This window comes from Myotis nattereri (assembly GCF_964212035.1).
Source record: "Myotis nattereri genome assembly, chromosome: 8".
In the NCBI taxonomy this organism is placed as follows: Eukaryota; Metazoa; Chordata; class Mammalia; order Chiroptera; family Vespertilionidae; genus Myotis; species Myotis nattereri.
The window spans coordinates 70,230,119-70,242,736 of record NC_138083.1 but is presented as its reverse complement, the minus strand read 5'-3'; the positions used below and the strand labels follow the sequence as shown (position 1 = coordinate 70,242,736).

The following is a 12,618-nucleotide window of genomic DNA, read 5'->3' as shown; positions in this document are numbered from 1 at the left end:
GTGGGCCCCCACATGCCCTCCTCCGCCTGAGTCATGGCACCCAAGTCATGGCGGAGATGCGGTGAGTGCAGCTGGACACTGAGGGCCAGGGTGCAGCATTGGCCTCTGGGCTGCCCAGTGGCGTAGCAAGGAAGCTGGGCGGGCAGTGGGCTCTCTCCCGGCCAGCGTTGCAGACCAGCTCCTGCACAAACCCACAGGGAGCCCAACTGGCCCCTGCAGTCCCGGCGGCTGCAGCCCAGCTCACCTGGAAGACACCGTGCCGGTGTGGGGTGGGCTCCTCACAGGCATCTGGCACCTGAGTGCGGGGGCTTCCCCGGCACTCAAGCCCTGGCAACCCCGGAGAGGGTAGCAGGGGGAGTGAGTGAGCTCGGGCGGACACCCAGCATTTTCACTGCACCTCCATCCCCGTCCCCCCCTGCCCCCCATCCCCAGGTAGCCAGCGAGAGGTCGCAGCATGTCACCGACGCCTGCCATGTTCTGCGCCACCTCCTGGTGGTCAGCGCACATCATGGGAAGCGGTCGAACTCCCGGTCAAATGACTGCCCAAGGGGGCAATTTGCATATTAGGCTTTTATTATATAGGATGTGACCTTCTTTGAACCAGGTGGGGATTGCCATTTGAGATGAGAAAAGCCAGAGGCAGGGAGTTTGACAACAGAACAGTTCTCTGATGGGGATGAGACAGCTGCTGTATCATCCACATCAGGGCAGAGCCATCACCGGAATGTGCCATCCTAAAGACTGCACTGAATCAGGAAGGAGGAAATGCAGATTCAAGTCCTGATTCAGTCACTAGGAGAACCTTGGGTGACTCATGCCACTTCTCTGAGCCATGGGCTCTCTCTTGGGAGGGTTCAGTAATGCAGTGCCTCTAAAAACACCGTCAGTGTCATTGCTGGGAAGAGTCGTACTTGTAAGGACTGAATGAATGACTGAAGTAATGAAGGAACATGCTGGGAGTCTCAGTGCTAGAGTAAATGCTAGCAGCTCAGATGACCAGGAGGAGACAGATGTGAATGAGAACAAAGGAGAAACCTCCCTGCTTCTCCCAGTCAGTCCCCTCCTGCCACTTTAGTCCCTTTATGCTCACCTTTTTCTAGGGGTTCCACATCCTCTGCTTCCCTGAGCCAAAGAGAGGTGCCACCTTTGAGGCCTTGAACCTAGGAGCCAGCCAGTCTTGGATTTGAATCCAGGGTCCAGTATGTCCTAGTTACGTGTAAAAGGGATTTAATGACACTGGGCTACTTGAAGCATAACTAAGATGATATATGGAAAACACTTGTTACCATGTCTGATGCACAGTCTATACAACCCCTAAATGGCAGCCATTTTTATTTTGTTAATTATCATTGTTATTTTTTTTGTCAGGAGCCAGGACTCAGATAGTTATTTTATTTTATTTTTTAAATATATTTTTTATTGATTTTTTTACAGAGAGGAAGGGAGAGAGATAGAGAGTTAGAAACATCGATGAGAGAGAAACATCAATCAGCTGCCTCCTGCACATCTCCCACTGGGGATATGCCCGCAACCCAGGCACATGCCCCCGACCGGAATCGAACCTGGGACCCTTCAGTCCGCAGGCCGACGCTCTATCCACTGAGCCAAACCGGTTTCGGCTCAGATAGTTATTTTAATCACTGGCTTGAGAGGGTGGATGTTCTTAAGTTCTTATTTTGTCTGTTTATTTGTTCATTAATTCGTTCATATGAATTTATTTATTCTGCATCTTCTGTGTCAGGAACTGTACTGGGGATACAGGGACAAATAAGGAGAGCCAGGGTACCTGCTCTTCTTGGGACCAGCCGGGACCGGCCGATGTGAACAAATGCCTCAGTACCTGGGTCATGCCTGACTCATGGGACACTTCAGTATGCATTTGCTGACTATTGAGTGAGTTACAATGCAGTGATGATTAGGAAGGAGAAGTCAAAGTGCTGCAAGTGGCAGAACAAGGAGGTCTTATCTCTTCTGGGTCAGAGAAGAAGGGGTTCAGGCTGAGGGACCTCTGCCCTTGGCCATAGGAGTTACACAGGATACTTGGGCTGGGGCTGGCAGCCCCAGGAGGACTCAGTGCCGGAGGTGACGGGTGGAGGACTGGAATACCGAACCCAGGGGCTGGGAATCTTGTATACAGTGTGTTAGTGTGGGCTCCCTAACTACACCAGGAACTTACCCGCAAGGGCACATTGGTGCTTTGCCATTTTCGTATCCATGGCATCTAGTCCCAAGCCCAGTACACACTGAGTGATCACTTAAATTGTGTTGCCTGAATGAATGGAGGAATTCATTAGCCTTATGGAGATATAAGATCTTTCATCCTCCACAGTAGGTGTGGGGCGTGCTTTCTATGGCGCTCCGGAGAAACGAGAGGCCACCCAGCCCTGGACGTACCGTTAGAGCTCACTCTGTTCTCCATTCCCACGGAGCACGTCACTTCCAGTGCCTGGTGGTCTAAAACAACAGCAGTCATTTATCGTCTCTCATGGTTTCTGTGGGCAGGAATTTGGCAACAGCTTGGCTGGACAATCCTGGCTTGGCTCTCATGCAGTCGCAGTTAGACGGTGGCTGGTGCTGGAGCAGCCAGGGGCCAGCCCAGCTGGGGGCTGCTAGCCTCGGCTCTCTCTGTGCTCTCAGGACTCTCGATGTGTTCCCCTTGTGGGGTTGGTTTGGGCTTCCTCACAGCATGGCAGCCTCAGATTTCCTAGATGCAGCTCAGAGCTCCAACAAGAAGTGTCCCAAGAGAGAGCCAGATGGAAGCTGTGTCACCATTTCTAACCTCATCTTGGAAGTCACACGACGTCACTTCTGTTGCATTCTCTTAGAAGCAGTCACCATGGCCAGCTCATTCAGAGTCACCTCTTGATAGGAGGAATGTCAGAGAATTTGAGACATGTTTCAGAGCAACCATAGAGATGCCCTTTTCCCCCTGCATTCCACACTCAAACCCCCGAGGCCTGAGGGAAGAACCTCGCCAGAGGGGCCAGCCTGGCATGAGCAGAGCTGGGGTCAGTCCAGTCCCGGACTCTGGCTGGCCTGCTTGGAAATGACCTCACTTTCCCTTCCTGCCCTCCCTCTACACTGGGAAGGGAACTGCCAGTGATTGGGAACCAAGTTTGATATGTAAACGGCGGGAGACCAGGGAGACCCAGCATGGTCTCCAAGCAATAATTCAGCTGACTGTTCTGCCTCTTTCCAGAGAAGCACAGACTTTCAGGGATTGAAGAGTTAGTATCACTGTCCCAACCCCCAGGCCTGCCCAGGGTGAAATGTAGCTGCCAGGATGGTAAGAGTTGTACAGTTTGTACCTGAAAATAATTTTACCATTGCTGTGAAGTTAGATAACAGAAATTAGAATGGTGGCAGAATTCAAAGAGTCATCAACCCAACGTCACTAAAAAGGTTCTAAAGGTTTTTGCCTCTGGCTGAACATTCTGAACAGAATTTTGCTTAAGCCAGGGTAAAATGCACCTGGGTGTATGTTTCCATCAGCATTATTGAATGTTTTCCTGGGATTTTCATTGCTTTCTTGCTCTTCCTTCAGAAATGCCTTATTATGAGGTTGGGGATAGAGGAGATCGAAGGGGAGAAAAGAGAGTAGACACTTTTAAAAGACCCTTACTGTGTAGCAAGTATGATTAACTCATCTCCATGCCTCCAAGCCTATAGTACAGGCTCCACCCTGTCCACACTCCGTGGATGTGTGACCTTGGGCAAGCTACTTAACATCAGCTTCCTCTTCTGTAGAACACGAATAATGCTTCCTCTTCTTAGAGGCTGCAAAATTAGATGGGATAATGCCTCTAAGATGCTTAGCACAGTCTGGCATGCAGTAAGGGCTCCATACACGCTGGCTCTGGCCAATGCCAACCACCTTTCAGGGCAGTTGTAACACCCCCATGTTATAGAAGAGGAACATGCAGTCGGGTGTCACTCAGCTGTGGGGTCAGAAGCTGAGGTGACCCCACAGTCCTTGCTGTGTCCACTGCACCACGCAGGAGGCCAGCCAGGCCTCGACATGCGCTAGTGGTGGGCAGAGGAACTCAGGAGCCTTCACTCCCTGCAGGGCCCCGTGTCTGGGTCCTAGAGCAGGAAAGTTTGTAACGTCGGGGCCCGGAATCCACTTAGGAGGCTCTGAAAAGAGCAGAGTGACAGAGAATGTTCCAGGCAGAGAGAACAGTCTCATGGAGAACCTGAGGTCAAAAAGAGTCAGCTGGTTTGAGGAATTAGACGGAGGCCAGTGTGGTCAGAGCAAAATGGGCCAGAAGAGAGTGGAGATGAGACAAAAGGTCACAGAGGAAGGCAGGGCCAGATCCATGCAGTTTCAGGGGCTGGTGTAGAGGTTGGCTTTTGCCAGATGTGGCATGAAAGAGCATCAAAGGTTGAATGAAGCAGGGGAATCGCAGGACCTGGTGCCTGATCTGAGGACAGCACCCTGGCTGCTTGTGGAGAGTAGACCTTGGGTGAAGACCAAGTGGGAAATGGACTCGACGAGGGTGCTGGTGGGAGACGGTGGAGACCAGGAGGTGCACGCGGAGTGGAGAGGTGGGCAGACTCAGGCTCTGTGTGGGTGGAAGAGACAGGACCCGGTGGCAGGCTGTACAGAGTGGAGGAGGAGGAGGAATCCAGGATGGCTCCAGATTTCCAGCGTGAGCAGTGTGGACAGATGTGCCCTCACAGAGCTGGGGAAGCTGGGCGGAGCAGGCTGTGACTTGCCGTGTGAAGTTTGAGATGCTGGTGAGATAGTGGAGGACACAGAGAACATGCTAACTAGGCAGTTAGATTCAGGAATCTTGAGCTCTTAAAACAGGCTGGGGGCTATTTGGGGATGTCAACACATGCTATTTAGGGAAAAGTTAAGAACCCCAGGGAGTAAATAAACGGAGCAGAGGACCCAGGCCTGGTCCCAGGGCCTCTAACACAAAGGTCCCTAATGGAGGAGGCACTTGTGTGGAGGCCCAGAGGATGTGGTGTCCCGAAGCCCCTGGAGGACAGAGTGGGGGACCTTCCAGCACCCTGCCCTCCCCTCACGGAGTGGGCTCCCACCGCCTGTCTCTCCACTGCCTGCCCTGGGGCTGTTGGGCTGGCCCTCCGGAGGTCAAGGCCCTGCCTGCCTCCAAAGGAAACCTCACCAAGGGGCTGCGCTTGGAAGGGGCAGTAGGCACTGCCCTGGCAGGACGGCTCCTCTGGTGACTTCACACTGGATGTGCCCCTAAGGCATTAGCTGCATGCCCTGCCCTTTGCCAGGTTCTCGGAATGTGCTTCGTTTGGGGCCCTTTTCTGTTCGCCTCAGTGCCCCTCTGGTTCTGGCTGCCCTTCACAGAGAGAGGCCGCTTCCCTTTGAGTCTGAGGAATGCCAGCTCCGTGGGCCCTGGTGTTTCCGTCAGCTTTGCACAGCCCTTCCCTCGGAGAAACTTTGGAGAGCATTTGCCCCACCCTCAGGAGGCCTCTCCCACGGGACCAAGTCCCCTCTGCGCTCTGCGTCCTCCACGAAACGTCCGCTTTCTTTTTGTATGGTCTCTGCAGATATTTAATTTTTAAAAAGAAAAAACAGGAAATGACCTTTGTGGTATATTTGGAAAACAATTTGGAGCTGTAATGGAATCTGCTGTGCACTGAGGACTCAGAGCTGCAGACTTGGAACAGACGGGGTGGCTTTTGGCAGAGTCCGGAGCCTCTTCAGTTTACAAAGCTGGGGGAGAACGAAAAACCAAGGGAGAAGGTGGCTTCCTTTGGGGGAACCTCCACCAGAGCAAGCACCTTTCGGAGCCACAGCCTCTAACCCTGGGCCACCAGGGAGAGTCTGAGAACCTGAGTAGAAGGCTCCTCTCTTTTGAAGGTGCAGTCAGGGTCAGTCAAATGCCTCACAAGCATCCAGACCCCAGGAAGGCACCAACACCCGAGGGCGAGGAGGAGGGAAGGGGGATCACTCTTACCACCCATTAGGGCTCGAGGTAAGATAGATCTTGGATCACCGCAGGCCAGATTGTCGTTAGCTCTGCCTGGATCACCCTCCATCCAACTTTATTATAGATTTCAGCCCAGGGTCACCCCCCCAAGGAGGCCTCCCCTGACCATATGATCTTTAACTGAACCTTCCACACACACAGAACACTGTTCTCTTCTTCCCAGCACTTACCACAATCTGTGACGGTAGATTCATTTCCCTGGTCAGTGCCTTTTTCTCTTTTCATTATAAATGTCTTTTTAGGCTTCAATGTATACTCCATACCTGGCACAGTGCCTGCAGGGCATGTAGAAGGTGCTCAGAAAACAGTGAATGAATGGATGAATGAATGAATGAATGAATGGCATGTCAGGACTAAAGAGACTTAGAGATTATATCTCAACCTGGAAGGTGGGAGAGAGGAAGGGACTCCACAAGAGTCACCCTCCTGCATGGAGAATGAGCCAGATCTTGGCCACCATTATGATGCAGGGCTGCACACCCTGTGGCCCTTTCTACCCTCGAATCTAGAATATCACTCATTCATCAAATATTCATTGAGCTTCAACTACGTGCTAGGCCTCTCAGATATAGCGGCACACATGCCAGCCAAGTCACCACTTTGTAGAACTTACATTTCACTCAGCACCATGAAGCACAAAAGAAGGAAGTATATAGGTTTTGGCCTTATATGTACCATTAAACAGTAAAAACAAAGGAGTTTTACTGATATCACCCAACAAAAATGGACCATTTTCTTGCTTTATTGATTGATATGATCAGTGCCTGGTGGCTTCAAGGTGATCTGGAATTGTTTTCAGGATGTATTTGTAAATGAAAAAACAATGGAAAACAATTTTCTGTTTTAAATAAGGAAAGAAGAAGGAAAGAAGGGAGGGGTGGAATGAGGGAACGTGTGTATTGCAGAGTATCTCTAGGAGGACACAAGACAATGCTTGCCTGGGGAGGGTGCCTGTGAGAAGCCACCATAAATTATTATAAGCTGACTTAGTAAACACACTGACTTCGTGGCTCAAGGATCTGGGAAAAAGTCGAGATTTCTTGATGCCTTTTGTCAAGTCACTCCCCGAGAAGTCCTGACAGTTTACACTCCTATGAACAGCCTGAGAATGACCAACTCAGAGGATTCTTTACTTCCACATTTGCTGCTGACTTTGAAGAACAGAGTGAGGGAAGAATACAAATGTTGAAGAGAAACAAAACAGTGTGCTTGCACTGCGAGTCAGAGAGCCCCCAGACACAAAGCCCAGACCCGTCCTTGGAACCGCTGTTCCCAGGGGATGCAGTGGGGCAGCCAGAGCTTGTCGGCTTGGGTGGTGTTTCCAGGACTGGGCTTTGACCTTGGCACACTTCCCTCTCCAGCCAGGAGGGTCAGCCAGGCAGAGGCGGCAGCTAGAGCCCAGGGGGTCTGTTCCTTTTAGCTGGAGCCTGTACCTCCGTCCCAGAGTCGGTTCCTAGCGGTACCAGGCAAGAACGTCAGCACAGCCGCCTACAGTGGACAGAGCCTTTGGCCATAGTCCGGAGGAGTCGCCTTATCGTCCCGTCCCCACAGATAGGAAAAGAGGGGTAGTGGGAAGGCAGACAGACCGGTTCACATTTAATTTGAGGAGTATTATTGAATGTCAGTTTTGTGCTGGTCGAGAATCCGAGGATGGAGCAGCCAGAGCCTGTGGCTTAGCTACCAGGGTGAGGCTTTTCAGTCTGGTGTGGCGAAAATACAAATCCAAATCCTTACTATCCGGGAGCCAGCACTCCAGTTGGAGGGACGAGCTCAGACTGCAGGGCGTGGGGAGATGGTGTGGCTGCACAGGTCTGTTCCTTCCTGTGGGCAACAGGCATGTCGGGAGGAAGAGGCTGGGCCTACGAGCTAGAGGGGCCCAACTGGGATCTTTCTGAGTCGTGGTTACACATTTACCTCACTGACCTCAGGGAGCTGTTGGGACAGTTAAGTGAGGTATGGGAAACAGAAGGACTCGGTAAATATTACCTTTACTTATTGTTAGAATTATCATCTTCATTCTGTTATTACTGCTGTGCAAGAGGCCATTCCCCTGTTGTGAAGCTTTGGGCAGTTTACCCAGAGGGCGAGTGCAGGACTGAAACTGGTGACCTGCAGAAGGAACCACCCCTGGGACTTCGGAGAGGTTTTCCTTGTTTGTTTCTTGCTGAGGAGGAGCCAAAGCACTACTAGGGCAATCTCTCTCTCAAGGCAGCCAAGGCCAGGCTGGGCGCGCCCTCTGCTGGAGCTTGGGGGGATTACCTTAGACAGAACGCAGCCCCGCCTTTAACAGATGGGGTAACAGGCAGAACCAGGTTCACCGCACAGGGTCACTCTCTTTCTCCTACTACTGGACACCTCCTGTCTCCCAAGCCTAATCTTCGAGTGCCCCAGTTTACGCAGGTGTCTCTTCTGAACTGGGTATTGTGATGTGGTTCTAGGCAGCCCTCCTCTCTCTGTCCCTCTGTCCTCCTCCCTTTACCTTCCATCGCCTTCTGTCTCTCACACACACACATTCCCCAGAGCACTTACCGAGCCCCACCCTGGGCACTTTGGGGCACATCTGCCAATATCACTTACCTTCTGAAAGCATTACACAATAACTTGAACGGATAAAAGCTTCTACCTTTACACAAATATTGTCTTAGACAAGGAAGTTCCCCTTAGTCCCAAAGAATCACACGACACGTTTTTGGGTTTTTTTTTCCTGCTCGTATTTGCTGTCTTTCCCCACAGAAACTGGGTTTTATTTTAGGTGTTGTTTTGCAACCTACATTTTGCAGTTAGCAAGGGTTCTGAGATAAACTGTTATGTCAGTACTGGTCCATCTGGTGTGTTTCTTTTTATGAATACTTTATAAGTCATGTAATGCTAGCTTCCTGCTGCACATTCAGGTGGCCCCCAAGGTTCGCTATTACTGACCACATGCGGTAAACACCTTCACCCTACAGAACATGGGCATTTTTCACATGATAGCGATACTTGTTGGTAAGGGTGCAGATAAATGGACAATCTGATGTGCTGCTCGTGGGAATATAAATAAGAACAGTAATGAATTTATAAGTTTTTTCCCCTCATTGTTTTTGTCATTACCAGTTGATTCTTGAACAGTGTGGGTTTGAACTGTGTGGGTCCATTTACACGCCGGTTTTTTTCAATTGGCCCACACGTTTCGGACCTGCATGGTTCAGGGTCAGCTGGCAGCTGGGAACCTGAGTGTGCAGAGGCTGACTTAAGTTATATGTGGATTATTGACTGCACGGACAGTTGGCACCCCTAACTGTCCCACTGTACGTTCGGGAAGACAACTTGGAAATGTGTCAAAGCAATGTTTTAAAATTATTTCATCCTTCCATTTAGCCCAGCAATTCTAGGAATAAACTCTGAGGATTTACATAAAGACCTAGTAGTGTCTGAATGGTGTGAAATTGGAAAGTACCTCCATGTTCTTTTCTAGGGGACAGATCAAATCATGGTACAATGACGTGTTCCAAAGAGTAGGCTATAAAATACAATGTATAGTATGAGCCCCACATAATTTTCCAAATGTATATGGCTCTTTATATGTATGGTTCTCCTCTCTCTCTAGGCTATCTAACTAACCACCAGGGGGTTAGCCACCTCTCTGTGGCCTTAACTTCTGATCTCCTACCTTTCCTCCCCATGCCATACCCCATCTCTCTTTGACCCACTCTGCCTTTCCCCTTGAAGGGCTCACAAGCATCTCAGAGTTAATACGGTCAAACAGAACTCTGTTGGAATGCAGTCCCTGATACCACCCAGCCCTGTGGCTGCCACCTCATGCCCAAGCTCAGTACTCCTCCTCTCAGGAAACCACACTTCTGTCCACCTACTTTCTCATCTCAGAAAGCTCTCTTCCCCATCAGTCAAACACCAGGTCCTGTTGATGCACCCTGCAAACTACATTTTTGTCAGGACATTGGTGTTGGAGACCCGAGCTGTGTCTCCCTGCAGATGCACCCGGACTCACTGCCCTCCTGCCCTTGTCCCCACAGGCCTGAAGAACAATGCGACAGGCATGATGGAGGTCGAGTCCTCCTACTCGGACTTCATCTCCTGTGACCGGACAGGGCGTCGGAATGCAGTCCCTGACATCCAAGGAGACTCGGAGGCTGTGAGCGTGAGGAAGCTGGCTGGAGACATGGGCGAGCTGGCACTGGAGGGGGCAGGTCAGAACCCTCCGGCACTTTTGCACGTCTCCCTGTTTCCGCTGCGAGACAGCCGCCACCCAGCCCTGTGGCTGCCACCTCATGCCCAAGCTCAGATACCAGGTGCTCAAAGGGGCTTTCTCTGACAGCTCTCATTGGCCCTCCCTGGTCACATAACTCCTCAGCACTCTGACGAGGTCTCCTGGGTTTAAATATGAGCTCCAGGAGAGCAAGGGCCTCTGTTCCGCTGGCAAGAGCAGGTGTTTGGCAACCACAGGCTGAGTGAATAAGTGGAGGAAACCGCATCTGCTATTCCCTCTGTGATGCTCCTCCCCACCATCTCCCTCCCTTCTTCCCCTCCTCCCCCTATGAGTACAGAACAGAGAGGACTTTGTGGGGGCATGGACCAACCCTGCCATGCTATTTAATCTGGACAAATATGTGCAGAGAAGTGGGTAGCTTGCTCAGGGTCACCAGCAAGTTCACAGAATGAGAACCTGGTTTCCCCCAGCACCCACACCCCTTCTCTGTTCTGTCAGCCCCCCCTTATGTGGCCCACACTCTCTACCCAGGCACGAGCTCCACCCGTCACCCTGCTCGCCTCAGCTCATCCTTCTCCCTTGGTGCTTCTGGTCCAGCCAGAGGAACGTACTCTGTTTCTTAAAAGCCCCTTATGGGCTGAACACCGGGCTTCCCCTGCCCTGGCTTTTCTCCTCTTTCTCAGAAACCCAGCTGCCCTGACCGCACCCCCTCTGAGGCCGGGGAAGGCACATCCTCTCTCTGCCTCTAACTGCGCGCAGCACAGTGCCCCTTCTCCAGGCTGTGAGCTCCTCCCACACAAGATCTTTGTCTTGTGCCCTCGGTGCCTGGCAACATTTGGAACATGGTGGAGGTGCCTATTCAATGGCTGTTCACTGTCCAGCTATTGACCAGCTGCCGCCTGGGCATGCGGCCAGGGCTTCTGCATCCTCAGCTCTGGTGAGCTGTTTCAGCCTCCCTCTACCTCTGCAGTTGCAGCCACTCGTCATGGGCCCAGGCCCTTCTACAACCTGTTTCCCCATTCAATCCAAACTCTCTGAGGTGTCTCCCAGCGGGTGCCTTTTCCTTCCAGGGTGACTGGCATTAAAAAGGACCTGAGAGAGGAACAGTGCTCACTTCAAGGAAGCTCTCAGGGTGGAGTGCAGGCCAGACTGGCCGAGGAGCCCTGCTTGGAGCAGGTTCCGCAGGCAGGCCCTCCGTGCTGTCCAGCACTGACCGAGGGAGTAGCAATGCAGAGAATCTGATCCCGCTGCTCAGATGTTTGCTTAAAGCTTCCAGGAGACTGATGCACAGCAGGCTGTGTGCAGACCTGTCTTCCCTGGTATTTTCTTACGTGAGGAGCACAAACCTTTCCTTCCTTGGCCTTACAATGAGCAACAACAGACAAGGCCTGAGGAAATGAGTACACTGCCTGGCAGTGGGTAACGGTGACGCATCTTCAAATGGTGCTCTGAGATGGGCCCCAGAAGTCCCGAGGGAGCTGGTTGGAGCGGAACGTGCCAGGAGAGCCGGGACTGGCACAGAGGAAGCATTGCCATTGGCTGAGACATTCCCCTGTGTCAAATGGTCACGTGCAGGCCCAGCATTCCCCTTCATGACAGGGAGAGGTGTCATCATCCTCACTTTATGATCAGGAAGCAGAGGCCCAGAGGTTAAATGTTGTTCATGATTCCACAGCAAGGAAATGGCAGAGCAGAGATTACTATGGAATCTAACAAGATGCTTTCTACCTGCTGGGGCGGGAGGCTCAGGGCCAAATAAGGCATCGCAAGCTGGGAAATTTGCCCAAAGTGCCATCTAAATTGTCAGGCCTCTGGAGAGGGCAGAAGGGCCCTCCGGGACCAAGCCTTTGCCATGAGCACCACCAGGATAGGAGGTAGCCTGGCAGAGAGACAGATGTCCACATTCTGCCTGCACCACTTGTTCCTACTAACACCTGCTTCCCAAGACTCCTGCAAGGGCACAGTGAGGCAGTGTCGATGGTGACAGGCCTTTACAAACCCCAGAGATGCTGTTGGCAGGAGGTGAATTTCCTGGAAGGGACACTGGCTCCCTCCATCACTGATCTCAGGCAAATCAGTTCACCTCTCTGAGCCTGTTTCTCACCGGTGTCAAGCCCCGAATCATACCCCAGGCTGCTGGGTGGGTTGCATGGAGCTTGGCACAGGGTGGTGGTTCTGTCATGGGAAAGGCTTAGCCTGAGGATGCAAAGACAGAGGCCAGAGAGGGAGGTTCGGCTGGTCTGGTGAGGACACCGCAGAATGGAACAGTCATAGGCTCCACCCCTAACCCTGATGCAGGCCATACCCTGGTACTCTCCTGAGCTGGCCTAGTCTGATGCCTTTTCCTCAGGCCCTTTTCTGTCTTCTAAGAACTACCATTCGCTGAGCACCTGTTACTTGCTGGGACCTCCCATTTGCCCTCTCCTCCTAGAGAACCTGCAC

The 12,618-nt window shown here is 51.9% G+C and overlaps 1 protein-coding gene across 4 annotated transcripts in view; it reads left to right on the top strand.

The window, feature by feature from the left end:
- The window catches only part of PKIG (cAMP-dependent protein kinase inhibitor gamma), a 64,074-nt gene that overhangs the window by 50,459 nt on the left and 997 nt on the right, over positions 1–12,618 (top strand). For all 4 annotated transcript variants that reach the window (XM_081097899.1, XM_081097901.1, XM_081097902.1 and 1 more), the window contains one exon: positions 9,983–10,156. In XM_081097899.1, coding sequence (XP_080954025.1) covers positions 10,006–10,156 — 151 coding nt within the window. In that variant the 5' untranslated portion in view covers positions 9,983–10,005. The remainder of the gene's footprint in view (positions 1–9,982; positions 10,157–12,618) is intronic.